Source organism: Schistocerca cancellata, chromosome 8, assembly GCF_023864275.1.
Source record: "Schistocerca cancellata isolate TAMUIC-IGC-003103 chromosome 8, iqSchCanc2.1, whole genome shotgun sequence".
Lineage (NCBI taxonomy): Eukaryota > Metazoa > Arthropoda > Insecta > Orthoptera > Acrididae > Schistocerca > Schistocerca cancellata.
In genome coordinates this window covers 244,953,584-244,976,582 of record NC_064633.1, presented here as the reverse complement: position 1 = coordinate 244,976,582, position 22,999 = coordinate 244,953,584, and the positions used below count along the sequence as shown (strand labels likewise).

The following is a 22,999-nucleotide window of genomic DNA, read 5'->3' as shown; positions in this document are numbered from 1 at the left end:
TTAAAACAGAAAAGTGCCATAATGTCTGTAGCAGTATCCAAAGAAATAAAATGTGTGTGTTTCATCAGAACATTAGAGGACTAAAAAATAAAACAGATGAGCTTCCTGTATGCCTAGAAAATGGGGTAAATTCTGAAGGTATAGATGTTTTGTGTCTCTCTGAACACCACGTAACCGCCGGGATGGAGAAGTTAAATTTAACGGATTACAGATTAGCATCTTATTCATGTAGAGTCAACATGGAAAAAGGAGGAGCTGCTACTTATTTAAAAACTGGACACAAAGTCAAAAATATTGAAACAAATAGTTTTTGTGTAGATCAGATCCTTGAAGCATGTGCTTGTGAGTTGCTACTGCAGTATCTTCTATAGTAATTGTAACAATCTACAGACCCCCTCAAGGTAACTTTCAGCTATTCATTAAAAATCTTGAGGCATTATTGATCTACCTGTCAGACAAAAAGCAGCGGTTAGTGGTTTGTGGTGATTTTAATGTAGATTTCTTAAAAGATACGGACAGGAAAAATGACCTAGAATCTTTGTTTGGTTGTTTCAATCTAGTACCTGTTGTAAATTTTCCAACTCGTGTGCAGCAGGATAGTAGGTCACTTATCGATAACATTTTCATAGACGGTGCTCAGGCAGAAACAATTAATGTGTACCCAATTGTTAATGGGCTATCTGATTATGATGCTCAGTTAATGGAAATAACATATATAGCACCTTACAGGATTCAGGCAGGCGCATACAAGGCAGGGAGACTTATTAATGCGAACAGGATACAGAGCTTTAAGTGCAGCCTTGAAGAGGTAGAATGGGATGAAGTAAACACAGAAAATGATGCTGATGCCAAATTCAATTTATTCCACCGCAAATTTGTCTCAATATTTGAGAGTTGCTTTCCTGAAACGTTATCCAAAAACAGCCATTACAAAGTGAAGTAAGCCATGGATTACTAAGGGAATTAAGATCTCGTGTAAGAGGAAGAGGGACATATATCGACTGGCCAGGATAAGTCAGGATCCGACGTTACTTGCTTGCTACAAAAGATACTGTAATATTTTAAGGAAAGTCATTAAGAAGTCGAGAAGCTTATGTGTTCTGACAGAAATTAATAATTCGGATGATAAGATTAAAACTATATGGAATATTGTCAAACGGGAGACGGGACAGCCTGACAGTGCACAGCATACCACAGCAGTAAAGTTAATTGATGTTGTGAGTGATAATTCACAAGTTGCAAGTATTTTTAACAATTACTTTCTGAATGTAGAAGCAAAATAGGGTTAAAGGGTTCAGTTGAAGAAGCAAAAAAATATGTTAAAAATGTCATTCCCCAGGACTTTAGGCCTTCAGAAATGGCACAAACATCCCCACTGAAATTAAGGGAATTACAAATATACTGAAAAACAAGAGCTCATGTGGTGTTGATGGAGTCTCTAACAGAATTTTGAAGTGTTGTTCAAATTTAATAGGTGGAGTCCTTAGCTATCTATGTAATGCTTCGCTGGCACAGGGAACTTTTCCAGACAGATTGAAATACGCAATTGTCAAACCTCTTCTTAAGAAAGGCAACAAAAGTGACTTAAATAATTATAGACCAATCTCATTGCTGACTTCATTTTCTAAAATATTCGAAAAAGTTTTGTATTTAATAGTAGTCTCACATTTAAGTGAAAATAATTTACTCAGCATGTCACAGTTCGAATTCCGGAAGGGTTACTCGACTGAGAATGCTATCTACACATTTACGCATCAAATAGTACAAGCCCTAAATAACAAATTATCGCCAGTTGGTATTTTTTGTGATCTCTCCAAGGCATTTGATTGTGTGGATCATGTCGCACTCTTAGAAAAACTCAGGTTTTATGAAATTGAAGGCTATACACACAGCTGGTTTGAATCGTACTTAATGAACAGAAAGCAAGAAGTTGTGCTGAATAGCACAAATAATATTGGGAGGGTGGTGAATTCTAGTGAATGGGGAGTTATCATAAAGGGAGTCCCACGGTGTTCAATTTTAGGTACTCTGCTGTTCCTTATTCATATGAATGAATTCCCACTTAACGTTCAGCAAGCGGAACTAGCAATTTTTGCAGATGACATGAGTGTTATAATAAATCCCATTCCAGAAAAAGCAGCTGAAGATATTACTAAGGATGTCTTTCAAAGATTTATTAAGTGGTTCTCAGAAAATGGACTCTCCCTTAATTTTGAAAAAACCCATATCCAGTTCTGTACAACGAATAGAGTCATACCGACAATTGATGTAACATATGAAAAGGGATCAGTTAACAGGGTAGATTTCTCCAAATTTTTGGGTGTTCACATTGATGACAACTTGAATTGGAAGAAGCATATTACTGAGCGTCTCAAACAACTAAGTTCAGCTTCTTTCGCTCTTCGTATAATCGCTAGTCTTGGTAATAAGCAGATCAACCTCCTAATTTACTTTGCATATTTCCACTGAATAATGTCTTATGGGATAGTTTTCTGGGGTAACTCACCACTTAGACATGAAGTACTGATTGAACAAAAGAGAGCCGTGAGAATAATTAGTGGTGTTCACCCAAGGACGTCATGTAGGCACCTTTTCAAGGTGTTAGGTGTTTTAACTGCACCATCAGAGTACACATATTCGCTAGTGAAATTCGTAACAAATAATCCATCTCAGTTCGAGAAGAACAGTGATGTTCATACGTACAACACTAGAGGGAAAAATGAGCTTTCCTATCCGTTATTGAAGCTGTCATTTGCTCAAAAAGGAGTACATTATTCAGCAACAAAAATCTTTCATCATTTGCCCAACAGGATAAAGTGTCTGGCAGGTAGCAGATCAAGTTTTAAATCTAGCTTAAAATCATTTCTTTTGGACAACTCCTACTCCATGGACGAGTTTCTGTTTCAGAAATGGTAAAAAAATTATACCTCTAAATTTAGTTGCATGTGTAGAACTAGAAATTTCAGTAACATTAATATTAGCACTATTCATGTGTGTGTATATATATATTGTAATCTGACTTGTTCCACATCATGTCGATAAAATAATCGGGAAAATGATCTACGGAACATGACATAACTAAAGCTAAACTAAACTAACGCTTCTACAACCTCTAAAACTGCTACGTGCTATCCTTCAATACTGCCACATGGGAAGTCCTAAAATATTCATACCAACGAGAGAGAGACGGCAGAGTCTGAAGGAGGCAAGCGGACCGAAATCCAAAAATCGGAACTGCCCCGGACAAATCGGGACGTCTGGTCACTTTAGAGTAGTATATCAGAGATTCTAACTATAAAAAATCTGTAATAATAATATTCATAAAGCAATGGTTTCAGTTGTATTGTAGTGACTGAATTAATACACCAAGACTTTTGGAACTTTCGTGTTTGTTTTCTTTACCATTAGGAAACAGAATATCAGTCAAAATTTTGCACATAAACAAACTAAAATTCTGTGTATGTAAAACACTCAATAAGAAACTATGTGAGTTGTTGTTAGTTGTAGTCACAATTTTAACAAAGCAATTTTGAATCTTCGCTTACTTTATTATTCACTTGAAGTCTTTCTAGACGCAATGATTTACAGGAGGTATGTAGCAAGCAAATATATACTTTTTATTACTAGGAAGTGGCTCATCACATATTTTTGATAACTCTAAGGTGATAGTAATTGCCTGTATTCCTCTTTTTCGTAATGAAACGTTTAAAAAAAAGCTGCATTCACAACCTTCCTGGTCTTACATTTCAACAAGATAGTTCCCGTCTGTATTCGATGAGAGTTTCTTTCGGTTGTATTCGTGCGTGCTAAAACCTACCTACGCCAGCAAGGTCGCCGGATGTCTCTCCAATTGAGAACGTTTGGAACATTACGGACAAGCGCCCTACAACCACCTCAGGGATCTGACGATACAACGCGCCAGATGGACAGAATCTGGCACGTTATACCTCAGGAAGGGCGTCCAGCAATCCCGTCCATCAATGCCAAGCCGAATAACCGCCTGCAGAAGGGCCAGAGATGGACAAATGCAGTATTGACTTGCTCAGTTTGTGAAGTTCTTTCCTCTTGAATAAATCATCCAGTTTTCCTGAAATTGCACTCATTTGTTTGTCTGTTCATGTAGATCACGTCTACCGCCTGAAAATGTAATCATTTGCTTGTGTGTGAAATTGTAATGATTTGCTTGTGTGTGCACGTACATCATATCCGCCGATTTCGATGTCATTCCTATAGTTCCTTCGTGGCCCGTTGTTTTTCTTTTTTTCCCTTAAGTTATATTTTAAATTTAGTACTGCGTTGGTAAAAGGGCGACAAGGCAACTGATTCATCGGAGAACGGAATGCTCACTGCCTGCCATCTACTGACAATTACGTGCGGTAATCAGATAGATGGAACACCCATAATTCACTTAAAATTATGTGGTCTAAAATCCAATGCAAATGACGGACATTAGTGGCATTAATAATGAAATAACTCTCTGCTACTTCTTTAGTGACACACTCATCCGTTTCATTCATTTACATCCCATTTGTGAATAGCAACGGAAAAAAATGTTCAAAGTAAAGCGATCTCTGGCATACGTTTCAAGTAAGAGACCGCGCATTTGACAGAATGAACAAAAGCATGTTACTAGCCTGACAGCAGTATTTCACAAACCTATTATTGACTCCGCTGTAAAAGACTTGGCCCTCAGCTGCAGTGGGGCAGAGCGGCTGACAGACAACCGGTGGCGTATTTCCTTTTCCGTCTTCAGTAGGAGGTAATAGTGCCTTGAAACATACAAGGGTTTGTTACGCTAATTCACTCTCTATGCTCGTGTTCATTTCAAAGCGCGTGTCCTCCAATCGTGTACAGGTTTGAAACGCGAACTGTTCTTCCAAACACGTGATTATGGCCATGCATGGAAAATAGCCATGAAGCCATTAATGAGACGGGGATTGAATGTCCTAATAGAGATTAATTATAATCATTGTCCTAATAGAGATTAACTACAATCATTCCCATCGAGCTAATGTCGAGCAAGCATTGAGCCTGGTGTGTTGCTCTGCTGCAAGGTAATTTGAATCTAATTTCGAAGACAGCATCACAGCTGCATCAGCCACATCTTATCATGAGGTGGCTATCATTAAGGAATGTGAGAAAAACGCTTACACTACGTTGTGTAATGCTCAAAATGTCCTCTTAACTATCAAGTTACGTTTATGTATGAACAATGGCGTCATCGAACCTACGGAACGCGGGACGTCAGTGATGTTATCGTCGTTTTACAACAAACGAAGATTGAGTTATCTAGCATAAATGTGTATATTTCTGTCAAAGAAGCCTCTACTGTGTGTATTATACTAATATCTATTATACAAAGAGTGTTTAAGGTTGGGTTGGGTGATGAAATGGGGTTCTGGTACAAGTTGATCCTGTGATCAAACAAATTCCAGTATTATTTTCATATTTTCTGCAACGAAAACTGGCGTCCTGCCTGTTGTCATTTTGCACACAGGCCAGTCTCAAGAAAACTACGTAATGCCTTTCAGTCTGCAAAAGATTATTTAGAGGAGATTTGCCGGAAGTTTTTCCACACAAGTATAGTTATTACATATGACAGCAGCGTTGAATGCATTGCCTTATGAACTATATTTCCAAACAGCAGGTTATTACTCTGCATAATTCATGTCAATCAAGCTATTTTGTTTTGTTGCTGAGAAAGTCATCATCACTTTATTAAAGATCTAACACATTTGAGTACGATGTTCAGCATATCATATCTTAACACAGAGGAATAACGCAAGTAATTACAGTGAATTCACAGTACCAATTTTTAAAGACGTAGTACTGAAACGCTGTAAAGTTTTTTTTTACTGGACTTTATCGTGAACACCTCTGAAGAATACCGCACGAAATGGTTGGTTCATTTTGCAAAAGAGAGAGCGAAGAATCTTACGTTAGCATATGAAAAGTTATGCCAAAATGGCTCTGAGCACTATGGGACTTAACATCGGAGGTCATCAGTCCCCTAGAACTTAGAACTACTTAAACCTAACTAACCTAAGGACATCACACACATCCATGCCCGAGGCAGAATTCAAATCTGCGACCGTAGCGGTCGCGCGGTTCCAGACTGAAGCGCCTAGAACCGCTCGGCCACACCGGCGGGCAAAGTTATGCCAAGCAAGTAGCAATGTTGAAGGTACTGTAAAGGTGATAACAGTACTTACTTTGTCAAAGAGAGTACGAATCTGTACATTGTTAACTGTGAAATGAGCAACGTACGATTGTCGAAATGGAGCTGGGCCGATTCTATAAACATCACTGTGCTGTAGAACAAAAGATTGGGACCGTACTTAGCACATCACTATATTTAAATGATTCTGATCTCAAATATTTGCAAAATGCGCTCTGTGTGGCCAATTTTCATCATTCTTCGAAAATATTACGGGTGAATGAAGTGCAAATAATGAAAGCAGGCAGGCTGACCCTATTATACCAGATGAAGTACCAGAAACATTTGAACTTCCAATTAAACGAGAAGAAAGCAGCGTAACTATCAGTAACGAAAACTTTGATAAAGTTGTTCAAAATATTAAAGCCCAGTGGCAGCGACTTACTGATATCTTGGAAAACAATTAAAATGCTGAACATACAAAAATTCTCACCAAGTTTGGATCTTGACTTGACTTGACTTGTCGAAGTTAAAGACGTCATCAAGTATTATATCATTTATTGTAGAAAAACAAAGAAAAAATCCGGCGAAGATCTCGAAAAATTAGTGTACAACATACATTGATCGATCGCCGCAAAGTTTAAAGGGGTCTTCCAGGCGGCAACGGAAGGAATCAGTGAGGGCAACCGGCCAAGTCTGAACTGATGAAAAGGAAACCTGTTAACAGAATTGCGTCAAATGTTGATGATAGCGAACCGCGTGCTAAAAAGCACTGATTTTATAGAAATGGATTATTATATTTTCACATGCACCTATTTATATTGATTGCGTTACATACTGTATACATTTTATTTCTATTCTATATAAAAAAAATACTGAAAGACTTTGCGTTTCACTGCCCACTCATCACACACAAAACGTACGCCAAAACAAACACGGATCTGTAGCGCTCAATCAGTGCGCATAGTAATTATACATCCGTGCAAGACTGGAGAACACGCGCCTTGAATTAAACACGAGTTCAGTGTTACAAGCCCGAGCGTGTTTCAAGGCACCTTTGCCTTCTTTTCTTCACGGAAAAGACAATACGCCACTCGGTGCGCGCGAAATTTGAAAGCTGGATTCGGAAAAGTCGTAGGAGAGTATTACCACAATTATGGCCACAATCTTAGGGCGAGGTCGATTGCTGGGGCTGACAGGCTATTGGGACGGGATGGGGGTGGGGGAGGGGACGGCAATTCCGCTCATTTCAGCTGTAAGCCATACATGACATAATATGTCAATATGATGCAATTATGATATTTTAATTATTAATACATTGCCAGTATATAAACGATTGAAATTCCTTTACACGAATAAGTATAACAAACATCTGCAGAAAGCAAAGATCACAACTTATGAAAATTGTGGAGCTATTCCACCCAGTCAAGAGGCTATTTCGCCCAGTGTATTTCACTGTCAAAATCACAAGCATTTACCACAAGTACATTTTTCGTCCCTTTCAACCCATATACACTTCGGAAACCACGTAGCACATTGCTGGCACTTTATCCAAATGAGCTACCTGTAACGCTCGTTACTGCTTGCTTCATATCTTCCTCAGACCGTAAAGCACTTCGCTTTTTCCTTTTGCATGTAAGGACCATCAGAAACAAAACCAAGAAAACGAATTATCCAGAATTTAGCAGTAAAACATCAATTAAACTAATAATTTGACTGAGCGGAAATAGCCCCACGTGTACTGAGCTAAACAGCCTCATGTGCAGACATATCGAAAGCCGCGAAGAATCAGACCTTTGCAGAAAAGGCCAGCAATATTTGTTGATACGCTCTACATACCCTGTGCTTCCATACAGGTAACAATAACAGATTAAAATTTCAAATTATTGTGCATGTACGTTTATCAGGATATATTCTTTAACTTTGTCAATAATCCATCACATCGTGGACTTAAGTGAACGAAATTTTAGACCAGGAGCAAGCATCTCGTCAGAGCTGCGGTGTGTCGAACAAACTGAAGTTACATACTAAACATTAATATCTGCAAAAGTGGATCAAAGACTTTCAGATGCGGTGCGGATAGCATTTCTCTTATACGTGCAGCCTAAGGATGCTGACGGAGCACATTATCGCAGCAATGTGTGTAAACATCAGATGCCGACATTTCAAGCTCAGTCGATTGCCTCTGGTGTCCCCAACCCCCCCCCCCCCCCCCCAGATTTCAATCTCTTTGGTTATTGCTACGGCTACAATTGAAGTAACTGGTCTACACCAGTCTAGTCAACGATATGTTGACGCTAAAGGATTTCGTGTCCAACGGATGATACGAAACGGAAGAACAATCTTCCTTACAGTGAAGAGCAGAGAAGTTATGAACTGACTTGCACCTCCTATGAAGAAGTTGTTCGTTTGTTTTGTTTTACGGCGCAAAAACAACTAGGGTCATACGCGCCCATGTCAAAACTGCGGAACACGAAGACAAAGAGAGGAGTTAAAAACGACTACACGTCAATCCCAGTCGACGGAAGACAAGACAGCTAGAAACAGAGACGTGAAGAAAGGTCTATAAAATACTCCTTAGAGAAACGGAGGCCCAAAACTAAAAATTAAATGGCCTTCGCCATATTGCTACGACGGATAAAGAGTACAACACGGTCGACAGTCCCCGCGTCGTTCGCTATGCATGCACGTCATGCTGAGGCACTCCTAAGAACAGGTATTCAGACCGCACAAAGTAGACGTTTCGTGACCCATATTCGTTGCACTTATTCTTCTCGTTTCGATGAGTATAGTGCGAACAAAATAACTTGGCCCGTAGGTGCAGTAGGGGAGGGTAGAACGGTTGCGGGCTTTCCAAAAAACTGCTACGCACTCTCCGACTCAAGTTTGGCTGGTTTCGTTGTCTAGGGACTGGGGTACGTAGTTGCCGCATTACAAGCCAAGTACTGCTGAGTCTACAGTATACAATATGAACAGACACATGAATCGAATGGTCGAAGGTTCCTATCACTCGGCAATTGCGAATTAATCTAGAAATTTACAAATGAAAGATTGCAATTAAATAAAATGTGCAGGTACTGTCTTAACGACTTTAAATGATGAGTACGATAGTAGATGTACTTTTGAGAATGCGGCATATTTCTGCAAAACACTTATTGGTGTCAATGGTCCAGCAATTAAATAAAATAGAAGCTGAATAACAGGGAAACAATAGATTCCTACTGCAGTTATTAGTTATGAACAACAACATAACTCCCGAGATATTCACTTTAGCACACTGCGTCTTCACTGGAAATCACACAAGAGCACAGGTCGGCACTCCGAAATATTTCTATCTCTCGCGATGATGCACAAACTGCTCCACTCCAAGTCCTTCCCGCGACTGTGCGTCCGCCGCGCCGTCCAGCACTTTCCGTGTCCTGTGCTGTACTGTCCAGAACTGCCGCACTCTCCCCCAACTACCTCGTGCCCTCTCCGAAAACGATGCTCCCATCCAGTCTCCGCATTCACGAGCGCTGTGATTGGCTAGAGCGCTCGCGCCAACGCACCCACACACATATTTAAGCACATCCGAAATACTGGAGTTACATTTGAATAACTGAAATTAAATAAATATCCCAACGGCTGGACCATAAACACGCTCTAACACACATTATTAAATACATAAACAATTGAATAAACATATATCAAAAGAAAAGAAACAAAAGGTACGACAGGAGCCTAATGTCTGTGCTTTCTAAAACACAGTAAATAATTGACCAGTTTCTTCATGAATAGCATATATCGGATATTAACAAAGACGTAGATAAATCAATACCCTGTATAAGCATGCTGCTACAGTTTTCTCGTGTAACTGTGGAGTACTTATGGCCTGCGCGATCGATAGCAATCGGCCACTTTGACCTCCAATAACTCATATACGATTTAAGTTACATGCCTGTAATTCATACCAATTTAGGTTTACACTAATAGCTTTCTAAAGACACGGCGATCGACAAGATCGAATGAAGCGTTTATATTTTGGAAATGCGTTGCTGGGTGTTACTTGTGTAATTTAACGTCGGATACTAAACTTTAAACTAATAAATCTGATTACACCATCAGAATCGTCGTGTAAATAATAATGTACTTGTTTCTTTTTGAGGTAACAAGATTCATCTGGCTACTATTAAATTCTATACAGACTGTGAAATGTCTGCCATTAAGGTTTCACAAAGTCCGCCATCTTTGGCACTCCCGGCGTGTCTCCTTCATCGATAGAAAGCACCGTCATCGTCACAGCGGAATTCCCAGCCACGTGGCTCGACCATGCGCTGGGGCTACCCTTCTCGTCCGGCTAACGTTTTCCACCAAGTGTTTGCTGCCGAGCCGCTTTGACGAGCGTCCTGTGCGGCCAGGCCAACTTAGAATATTTTCAGGGCGCCACAATTCGCCCGTTACCTCACACGGTATTGGTGGGAGTTCGACTGTGGAAGATTACCGTGCGGTGGGAGAGGTGGATGTCGACAGCTGACGCCTATGCACAAACATCTCTCATAACTCGTACACTACAGCTAGCGAGTCTCAGACGTTCATGTTAATACGATATGTCAGTACAGCCAATAATTTGAATAATATAGCTGTTCAAAGTCAGTAGTTTCTCACCAGTTATGAAAAATTAATAGATGTATAAACAAACCATCAGTCAAAGCAAAACAAGATTAACCATATGCTGCCAGAAAGAAATCTCATGAAAACAAAAAAGGGGGTAAAAATATAACGAGGCAGACAATATTGCTTACTGTGTTACTTACAATGTGAAATGAAAATAAATAAAAAAAACGCGTTCCACAGGATGACTCCGTCAACAGCATTCCGACAACCCGAGGACATGTGGCAAGGCCTACAGTAGAAACATCTCCCTTGCCAAAGGAATCCAATGCTGTTCACACACGTTCCGGAAAGGTCATGATGGCCTCCTCCTTCGACTGCAGAGGCTCCCTGCTCGTCGAGTGTGGAATCATAATCAATGTACTGCACTACGAAGACGCTTTGCAGAAACTGCGACGCACCATAAAGTCAAAACGCCCACGAATGCTGTCGGACGGAATCAAGCTGTTGTACGATAATGTCCGCCCCCACACCGCCAATCGGACGAATGCTACACTTCAGAGATCTGTTTGGGAAACACTACAACATCCTCCACATGTTCACATCTTTGTCGATCTGAAGAAAGACATGCGTGGACGTCGACAACGGAACCATGGAATGGTTCTATTCAAAAATATTCACCACACGTGTTAACAGTTATTCCGCTGTTTCGTAGAAAACGGTCGGCCGCTGACGGGTCCACAACCGCTCCCACTCTTGCCCTTTCTCGTCCGACTGCATCCGACATCCAAGCATGTCTTTCTTCCGGTCACCAAAGATGTGAAAATCATACGGAGGTTCAAATGGATCTAAGCGCTATGGGACTTAACATCTGAGGTCATCAGCCACATAGACTTAGAACTACTTAAACCTAACCAACGTAAGGACATCACACACATCCATGCCCGAGGCAGGATTCGAATTTGGGACCGTAGCAGCCGTACGGTTCCAGACTGAAGCGATTAGAACCGCTCGGTCACAGCGGCCGGCCATACGGTGAGAGATCGGAGCTGTAAGGAGAATGTTGCAGTGTTTCGGAGCAAGTCGCTGGCGCGTAGCGAAGCATTCGTCTGACTGACAAGTGTGGTGGCGGGCGTTATCGTGTAACAGGATGATTCCGTCCGACAGCCCGAGGGCAAACTGGAAAGCCAACAGTGGAACCATTCCTCATCTCCCGCGCCAAAGAAACCCACAGCTGTTCACGCAAGTTCCCGTAAAGCCGTCGGCACACGGACCGTGCATCAGAACGTTGAGCGTGCCGAGTTTCTGACGTCATAGCGTGGAATAGCACGTTCGGGAGTCTTTCCGAACGTGCAGAACAATATCTGTCATGTCAGATATTCTGAGCATGCGTCTGAGCGTTGACCAATGAGATGGCACAACGCCACCTACGTCACACGCACGGCGTCTCCCTTCAGTACAGAGTTGTGAGGCGCCATATTGGCATTCATTTCAAGCCTATATGTATATATGCGGTTTCTGAGGAACAGCAAATTGAGAATCCATGAAAAAACAGTTGTTAGTTGTGTGATTCGTTCCAATAAATAATGGAAAACATCACATTCGTGGCAAAAGAATTATTGTAACTTGGGTATTATGAAAGTAGGCTATTTGAAGGCAGCGACACACCGAAGATCCACCCAAAACAAATTGATCTTGGTACAATGTGTTATAATTAAATTTCAATTAGTAACAGTTATCTACGATTAACGATTTTAGTATGGTATAACACAATATGGTTAACTACAAAGACAGTGTTGTTGGGTTAGCGTAATTAATACCGTCTCTGCACGGTAATGAGTTTTTGTTGGGGCGGTGGTTCGCGTCTGAATACTTCCGATTTTTTTTCCCCTAACATTCGCGCTTTTATTAGGTTCTGATACTTTATTATTAGTTTAATATAAATATATGTTATAATATTTGATGTTATGTAAATATAAGCTCACCTTTTTTTGAGGGTGACTTCGTTCGATTGGCTTCATCTGCAGGACAGTTTGCGCTACTTGTATACAGATATTTTGCTCCTTTACCTTTTACGCTTCGTAATTCACATGTTGCAAAGATTCTGCTACTGGATAGGAATAGTGATCAAGTAAGACTGACCTTGGGGTATTACTAAAATGTGGGAATGATGAAATAATGTTTATCTTATGCGGAGAAGTATTCCAAATTTTACCGCAATATTTTTAATGGAAGTTTTATAAGTCTGTGTCCTTATTGATTGGACATGGTACGTTCCTTTTCGTGGACGATGAACGAAATATGCATTTTAATAGGGCTAACATGGGAATTTTACACGCGCCCATTGCGTAAACAGTGTGATTTACGAACTAGAAACATCCCCTCAACTGCCGCAGAAGTGCATTGCTATCGCGTATACCACGTTGGGGCCCACGTACCGTGTACACAAGTCGCATCGTTCCTGAGCATTCAGCAGCACGTTGAAATCGGCACGCTCAACGTTGACGTTCGACAGCACGGTCCGTGTGCCGACGTTTAAGGTCTTGGTGACCTCACTCTTCAAACGTAAGGGCTCTCTGCTCGTCGAGTTCCTCAAGGGGACCACAATCAATGTGCAGCGCTGTAAAGACACTTTGCAGAAACTGCAACAGGCCGTAAATTCAAGCCGCCCGGGAATGCTGTCGAGCGGAATAATCCTGTTGCACAATAACGCCTGCCGCTGCCAATTGGACGAAGGCTAGCACTGCAGCATCCTCCATACAGTCCAGATCTTTCACTGTGTGATTTTGACATCGTTGGCGACCTGAAGAAGGGAATGCGTTTGTGGACCCGTCAGCAACAGACCGCGTTCTACGACACAGGAATTGATGGTGTCGTCTCCCAGTGGGATAAATGTCTTAACACGTATGGTGATTACTTTTGAGTTGAACTACACTACTGGCCATTAAAATTGCTACACCAAAAAGAAAGGTAGATGATAAACGGGTATTCATTGGGCAAATATATTATACTAGAACTGATATGTGATTACATTTTCACGCAATTTGGGTGCATAGAGCCTGAGAAATCAGTACCCAGAACAACCACCTCTGGCCGTAATAACGGCCTTGATACGCCTGGGCATTGAGTCAAACAGAGCTTGGATGGCGTGTACAGGTACAGCTGCCCATGCAGATTCAACAGGATACCACACTTCATCAAGAGTAGTGACTGGTGTATTGTGATGAGCCAGTTGCTCAGCCATCATTGACCAGACGTTTTCAATTGGTGAGAGATCTGTAGAATGTGCTGGCCAGGGCAGCAGTCGAACATTTTCTTTATCCAGAAAGGTCCGTACAGGACCTGCAACATGCGGTCGTGCATTATCCTTTTGAAATGTAGGGTTTCGCAGGGATCGAATGAAGGGTAGCGCCACGGGTCGTAACACATCATAAATGTAACGTCCACTGTCCAAAGTGCTGCCAATGCGAACAAGAGGTGACAGTGACGTGTAACCAATGGCACCCCATAGCATCACGCCGGGTGATACTCCAGTATGGCGATGACGAATACACGCTTCCAATGTGCGTTCACCGCGATGTCGCTAAACACGGATGCGACCATCATGGTGCTGTAAACAAAACCTGGATTCATCCGAAAAAATGACGTTTTGCCATTCGTGCACCCAGGTTCGTCGTTTAGTACGCCATCGCAGGTGCTCCTGTCTGTGATGTAGCGACAAAGATAACCGCAGCCTTGGTCTCCGAGCTGATAGTCCATTCTGCTGCAAAAGTCGTCGAACTGTTCGTGCAGATGGTTGTTGTCTTACAAACGTCCCCATCTGTTGACTCATCGATCGAGACGTGGCTGCACGATCCGTTACTGCCATGCGGATAAGATGCCTATCATCTCGACTGCTAGTGATACGATGCCATTGGGATCTAGCACGGCGTTCCGTATTACCCTCATGAACCCACCGATTCCATATTCTGCTAACAGTCATTGGATCTCGACCAACGCGAGCAGCAATGTCGCGATACGATAAACCGCAATCGCGATAGGCTACATCCGACCTTTACCAAAGTCGGAAACGTGGTGGTACGGATTTCTCCTCCTTACAAGAGGCATCACAACAACGTTTCACCAGACAACGCCGGTCAACTGCTTTTTGTGTATGAGAAATCGGTTGGAAACTTTCTTCATGTCAGCACGTTGATGGTGTCGCCAACGTTGTGTGAATGCTCTGAAAAGCTAATCATTTGTATATCACAGCATCTTCTTCCTGTCGGTTAAATTTCGCGTCTGTAGTACGTCATCTTCGTGGTGTAGCAATTTTAATGGCCAGTAGTGTATTTCATGGCCCCATTGTGACGGGTGTTAGGTTTTCATTTGAATGTCCGTTACAATAACAAATGAAATGTGCATTACAGGGGCTTCGAAATTAAAAGACACGAAACGAAAATGGCAATCAATTTTTGTTGAGTCGGGACATATACACGAAGAAAAGTAACTTTTCATGAAAAGTGCTGGTAGTAGTGTGTCAAATAAACATAAAAGCAAAATTTTGAGGATTTGTGCGCTACCTGGCAGACGATGTGCGTAACGGCGTCGATGAGCAGCTGGTCCACCCTGTCAGGGTCGACGCGCCGCCAGTCGAGTGAGTCTCGCTGGCAGAGGATGGAGCGGAGGATGAACGCTTGCACCGCGGCCAGCACGGCGCACGGCCCGCCCTCCAGCTGCACCAGCGCCGTCGGCTCGTGCGGGCTGAACGAGAAGCCCTGCGGACGTCACCGGCAGCGACCGCAAACCAACGTACAAACCTAGTGACACTTTGCCATCTCACTAATATAACTACAGGCTCCGGCAAAAAGACCTTCCGTATTTGGTTTCAGTTGTAGTGGGGAGACTGATGTGCGATAAATACGGGGTGTTCAAAAAGTCTCTCCGCAGTGCCGTATGATTGTTAGCCGCGCGTGCCGTATGATTGTTCGCCTGCCTTAATTACTTCCTCTCAAGTGGACTCTCCCAACATTCCAATATTTCGTTTATCTCAGTCAGCGTCAGTAGTATCATTGGTATGTGTCGTTACATGTCGAAGTGAACGTTTAAGTTTAGTTCCTTTGTTCGTTGGTTTCGTTTTTGTCGCTGTTAAAATGCTAACCATTGAAGAACGTGTGTTTCTACTCGAACAAGTGTTCAAAGCTGGCGGTAAACACACTATTGGCCATTAAAATTGCTACACCACGAAGATGAGGTGCTACAGACGCGAAATTTAACCGACAGCAAGAAGATGCTGTGATATGCAAATTATTAGCTTTTCAGAGCATTCACAAAAGGATGGCGCCGGTGGCGACACCTATAACGTGCCGACATGAGGAAAGTTTCCAACCTATGTCTCACACTCAAACAGCAGTTGACCGGCGTTGCCCGCTGAAACGTTGTTGTGATGCCTCGTGTAAGGAGGAGAAATGCGTACCATCACGTTTCCGACTTTGATAAAGGTTTATCGTGTCGCGACATTGCTGCTCGCAATGACTGTTAGCAGAGTATGGAATCGGTGGGTTCAGGAGGGTAATACGGAACGCCGTGCTGGATCCCAACGGCCTCGTATCACTAGCAGTCGAGACGACAGGCATCTGATCCGCATGGCTGTAACGGATCGTGCAGCCACGTCTCGATCGACGAGTCAACAGACGGGGACGTTTGCAAGACAACAACCATCTGCACGAACAGTTCGACGACGTTTGCAGCAGCATGGACTATCAGCTCGGAGACCATGGCTGCGGTTACCCGTGACGCTGCATCACAGACAGGAGCGCCTGCGATGGTGTACTCAACGACGAACCTGGGAGAAGGAATGGCAAAACGCATCATGATGGTCGCATCCGTGTTTAGCGACATCGCGGTGAACGCACATTCGAAGCGTGTATTCGTCATCGCCATACTGGCGTATCACCCGGCGTGATGGTATGTGGTGCCATTGGCTACACGTCTCGGTCACCTCTTGTTCGCATTGGCGGCACTTTGAAGAGTGGATGTTACATTTCAGATGTGTTACGACCGTGGCTCTACCCTTCACTCGATTCCAGCGAAACCCTAAAAAAAATGGTTCAAATGGCTCTGAGCACTATGGGACTTAACTTCTAAGGTCATCAGTCCCCTAGAACTTAGAACTACTTAAACCTAACTAACCTAAGGACATCACACACATCCATTCCCGAGGCAGGATTCGAACCTGCGACCGTAGCGAAACCCTACATTTCAGCAGAATAATGCACGACCGCATGTTGCAGGTCCTGTACGGGCCTTTCTGTTTACAGAAGATGTTCGACTGCTGCCGTGGACAGCACATGCTCCAGATCTCTCACCAACTGAAAACGTCTGATCAATGGTGGCCGAGCAACTGGCTCGTCACAATACGCCAGTCACTACTCTTGATGAACTGTGGTATCGTGTTGAAGCTGCATGGGCAGCTGTACCTGTACACGCCATCCAAGCTCTGTTTGACTCAATACCCAGGAGTATCAAGGCCGTTATTACGGCCAGAGGTGGGTTGTTCTGAGTACTGATTTCTCAGGATCTATGCACCCAAATTGCGTGAAAATGTAATCACATGCCAGTTCTAGTATAATATATTTGTCCAATGAATACCCGTTTATCATCTGCATTTCTTCTTGGTGTAGCAGTTTTAATGGCCAGTAGTGTACATAGTTTCAGTTCGTCAAACATTTAGTTCAGTTTTCCCGGAGGCAACACTCCCACATCGCGATACCGTGCGAGATCGCGATACCGTGCGAGATTTGTTCGAAGTACGGGTTCAATGATAGGTGCACTGAGAAATGGTCGTCCTAGCGTTTTGTTTGAGGATAAACTACTCGATATTTCCGACAAAATGTCCATGAGTCCGAACAAGTCAGTAAGAAAACTCGCCCAGGAAATCGATGTTAGTGTCGGAACGGCCCAAACAGCTGTAAGGAAAAAATTAGAACTTTTCGCTTACAAAGTGACAGTCGAGCAAGAACTGAAAAATACTGATCATGGCAAGAGATTGCATTATTGTCAATGGTTCAAAAATTTCATTCAATAAAATGGAAGGGACATTCTTAATGAAACGGTTTTCACTGCTGAGGCGTGCTTTCATTTATCCGGGTACATGAACTCGGAAAATTCTCTTATGTGGAGTACTGCAAATCCATTGTGTATTCATGAGGAACCACTTCATTCTGTGAAAATAGGAGTTTGGATTGCAATTTCTAGACGTCGGATTGTGCGTCCCATATTTTTCAACGAAACAATATTTTCAACAAGATGGTGTACCCACGCATACAGCTCGCGTTTCAATGTCACTGCTTGCTGATGTGTTTGGTGATCGCATAATTTCATAGGGACTTTGGCCTCCACGATCGCCTGACCTAACACACCCTGACTTTTTCTTCTGGAGTGCAGTGAAAGCAACAGTCTCTAAAACCGTCCAAAATCCATCGATGAAAACTGCAATATACACTTTCACTGCTTTTGTTACAGAAGAAATGTTACAGCTTGTGTTTGGAAACTTGATTAGACGAATTGAATTGTGTGTTCGACAACTGGGGGCACTCTTTCAACATTTAATGTGAAAATCTGCAAGTAAAAATGAATATTCAATAAATTAATAACTTATATTTCACTGAGTTTTATTTCGGTATATTCACTGCGGCATACGGCACGCGCGGCTAACATCATACGGCACTGCGGAGAGACTTTTTGAACACCCCGTATGAACAACTTTAGATACACAAATGATACTATACTACTGACAGAAAGTGAGGAAGAGGGAAATGAAGAAGAGTTAAAGACTCGCTTGCTAAAGCTGAAAGAAGAAAGTGAAAAGGCCAGTCTTAGTCTAAATGTTAAGAAAAAGAAAATTATGGCAACCACACTTACCATTCCATAGCACAATAGCACATAGGAGGCGAAACAATTGCGGCAGTGTCTACATTCAATTATCTCTGTCGCAAATTTCTGCTGATAGTGATTGCAGCCAGAAAATCGGGAGACGCTTGCTAATTGATAGAAAGACAACGTCAAACCTTGACATGGTTTTGATGGAGTAGAAATATACCTTTAGCAGCAAGGGTCCGTGTTGTAAGGGCTAAGGTCTTTCCTGTTGTGATGTGCCATTATAAAGGCGGAAACGCGAAGTACAGACAACCTTGAATAGTGCTGCGGTTCTATGCGCTACAGTCTGGAGCCAAGCGACCGCTACGGTCGCAAGTTCGAATCCTGCCTCGGGCATGGATGTGTGTGCTGTTCTTAGGTTAGTTAGGTTTAATTAGTTCTAAGTTATAGGCGACTGATGACCTCAGAAGTTAGGTCACATAGTGCTCAGAGCCATTTGAACCATCTGAATAGTGGTGCTTAGAGTCCCATGCACTGCAAAAAGAAAGAATAGGTCAATATTAGAGCAAATAAAACCAGAGTGCTCCCCGGAAGGCATCATACCGAGACAAAAGCTGACCTCCTTTGGACACATCATGAGAAGACATGTTTCATTGGAAAAAACGCTAATGCTGGGGAAGATCGAAGGCACTAGAAGAAGAGGACGTCAGAGGATGAGATGGATGGATGGTATCACAGAAGTAAAGTGTTTCAAATTGGAAAGCCTACGGGAAAAAGCAGCGTGCTTTGATTCATGGGGTCACAGAGAGTCGGAATCGACTAAACGAATAGAGAGAGAGAGAGAGAGAGAGAGAGACTGGTGCGGAGGAGGTGCCGATCAATAGCGCTGGATTTGACATTCTCAGTAGACACAGTGGCTTGGCTAGTATCGTTTCTTATGGAGGAGTATATTCGTAACGGTGCTTCAGTGACTACTACTCAGCGAGCATTTCACATCCGGTTAGAACTTGTTCAACACGATTCTGTTCCTGACAGAAAAGCTATGGTAGTTTGGGTATCAAACTTTACAGCATCAGGTTCTTCACTGAAAAGAAAATCCACTGGCCGACCTCGGAAACACCGGGAAATGTGGCGCGTGTGAGAGCATCCGTCCAGCACCTTCCGAAGCGTTCACCACTTAAAACATACAGCTGCCCTGGGATTGTGTGACAGCAATGTAAGAAGAATCCTGCACAGAGATCTTCACATGCAGAAATACAAAATGATTACCCAAGAATAAAGTGAGAGAGATTGTGAAACACAAAGTGCGATGTATAAGGAATTTCCACAGAACATTCGCCAGGCGCTGTTTTGATTTATTCTGGTGAGACCCACTTCCAAGTGCCAGGTACTATAATAAAATTTCCGCTGCTGGGCAGTAGAAAACAGTCGGGAACTTCACCAACGACCACTTTGCAGTTATCAAGTAACAGCTTGGTGCACCGTTGCTGAATATGGTGAGTGGGTTCCGTGTTATCGAAGAAAATGGTATAATGGTAACGGTTAATTCAAATAGCTTCTGTCAAGTGATAGAGACCTTCCTCTGACCTAATTTAAAGCAGTTTGTTAGGGACGATGAAGAGGGAGACGTTTGGCTCCAACAAGATGGACCCACAGCTCACACTTCTCGGTGTTCTCTGGAAATTTTGAGAGTTCTTTTCTGGACATCTTCTGTTTTCCCAAGGAGACATCGCCAAGCCTTCAAGTCATCCGATTTATCACCCCATGATTTTTTTTCTTTCGGGACATTTAAAACCTCAAGCGTACAAAAATCGCCCCACAACCCTGCAAGCACTTGAGCAGGCAATCACCAAGGAAGTGGCTGTCACTCCACCGAAAATGACACGAAAAGCTATGGACAGCTTCCTGGAAAGGTTTCGTCGATGTGTCAACAATGGAGGATGCCATTTACTGCACATAATTTTTAAAACCAACTAATGTCAAATGGCACAGTATTTGTTGTTCAGAAATAAAAGTATTTCTTGTATATCTTTATTTTTTTGCAACTCACTTTTGAAATACGGGAGATCTTATTGTCGGACTCTACACAACAGACAAAAAATTAGTCACCAACTCTACACTGTATCCCCCTTCCTTGATAACCCTACACTGATGTTGCAGCTCTTATCACCTTCCTCCCATCTCCACAACTTTATTTCTTTTCCCAGGGTAGTTTCAACCGTCTTCCCCTCCAAGACCATGAAATCGTTTCTGAGCTCTCTCCAGTACATCAGCTTTTTGAAATGGATGCCGACCTACTCTTTCCTATGTAGCTGCAAACCTAACCACGTACGATGACATCCCACATCTTTTTTCTACCACTTCCCATCTGCATTTAAATCCATCGCTTGGAAAATGTTGCCAGAATTCCACAGCAATGTCATCCTTACAGGTTTCAAGATCCCACACAACACTATCTCATCAACACTAATATCATTAAAGTTTTGCTAATAACAGCCTTGATCGCATTAATATTTTATATAAACTGCCAATGTACTCGGTGTTTTAATTTTATTTTATTTTAACGATGTAATTATGCACATTTTATGACAGAGCCAGCGCACAATTTAATTCATACAAACGCATTTTGGCTGCGTATTATGGTGTTATCTTTTAATTTCACGAATGATCGATGTGTGTTCGATTCTTACATCATATTCTTGATTATTGGATGGCATCCTTTGCACCAGCCAGCCTTCACATCTTTGGTCTGCAGAGGAATCGACGTAAAATGTCGTTTCCATAGTTACCAAGCTGGCGTCCCTCGTTTCCATAGTTACCAAGCTGGCGTCTCACCATCTATCACCTACAGAGGGCAGCCAACACTCACACGATCAATATCATGCTTAACGAAATTTTTATCCACATTTTAACTGTTATATAGAAGTTTTCTTTTAAAATGAACAAATGCTCTAGTTATTCTTTTATGGACAAAATCAGTGTATTTTAGAAGTAGCTTTTGTTACTTGTACTGACGATTCATAACCATTGGACAGTAATGACGCCATGCTGGAGACAGGGGACGGGGCTGTCATTATTTAACCACGAGCAGCTGAGCCACTCTCAGCAGTGGAGTACATCTCTCTAGAGTAGCCTGCTTAGCCAGCCCAGCTGCTGCCACCATCACGGATATACACATATCAAAAAAAAGTTTTGCGTCACCCCGGTTCCAAGAACTCCAGAGACAGACGTTGAATGTGGATATTGTATCAGAGACACAGACCCTTTGACTGTTCAGGGATGTCGTTAAACCCACCCAAAGCCGTAAACAACCGTGCGTGAGCAGCGCCTATCATACGGAGGGGGGTCCGACAGCCGACGAGTTCCAGTCATTCCGCCAGGAAGGAGGCACACGGCTCATGTTGTCTGTAGTTCAATCAGGCCTACATGGTCAGTATCGCGGATCGATAGCGTCCGCATTGTTACATTGTGCCAGGAAGGGTTCTCTACAAGAGAAATGTCCAACCGTCTCGGAGTGAACCAAAGCGATGTTGTTCGGATATGGAAGAGTAACTGTCGACGACATGCCTCGCTCAGGCCATCCAAGGGCTACTACTGCAGTGGATGACTGGTACCTACGGATTATGGCTCGGGAGAACCCTGACAGCAACGCCACCATGTTGAATAATGCTTCTCGTGCAGCCACAGGACGTCGTTTTACGACTCAAACTGTGCGCAATAGGCTGCATAATGCGCAGCTTTACTCCCGACGTCCATTGCGAGGTCCATCTTTGCAACCACGACACCATGCAGCGCGGTACAGATGGGCCCAACAACATGCCGAATGGACCGCTCAGGATTGGCATCATGTTCTCTTCACCGATGAGTGTCGCATATGCTCCAACTAGACAATCGTCGGAAACATGTTTGGAGGCAACCCGGTCAGGCTGAACGCCTTAGACACACTGTCTAGTGAGTGCAGCAAGGTGGAGGTCCCTGCTGGGATAGATTGAAAAGGTCTGTTTATGGACGACGTGACCCACCAACCACTCTGAGGGTCTACGTCGAAGCGCCGTTGAGGAGTGGGACAACAACCTGGACTAACAGTGCCTTGATTAACTTGTGAATAGTGTGCCACGACGAATACAGGCATGCATCAATGCAAGAGGATGTGCTACTGGATATTATAGATACTGGTGTGTACAGCAATCTGGACCACCAACTCCAAAGGTCTCGCTGTATGGTGGTACAACATGCAACGTGTGGTTTTCATGAGCAATAAAAAGGTGGAAATGATGTTTATGTTGATCTCTATTCCAATTTTCTGTACAGGTTCCGGAACTCTCGGAACCGAGATGATGGAGAACTTGTTTGGATGTGTGTACTATTCATAGTAATTATTTTATAAAAACTTCA

The 22,999-nt window shown here is 42.8% G+C and overlaps 1 protein-coding gene across 1 annotated transcript in view; it reads right to left on the bottom strand.

Annotated features, from left to right (window-relative positions):
- The window catches only part of LOC126095493 (ubiquitin carboxyl-terminal hydrolase MINDY-3-like), a 42,757-nt gene that overhangs the window by 14,518 nt on the left and 5,240 nt on the right, over nt 1-22,999 (bottom strand). Inside the window, exon 2 of the mRNA XM_049910282.1 lies at nt 15,310-15,504. Coding sequence (XP_049766239.1) covers nt 15,310-15,504 — 195 coding nt within the window. The remainder of the gene's footprint in view (nt 1-15,309; nt 15,505-22,999) is intronic.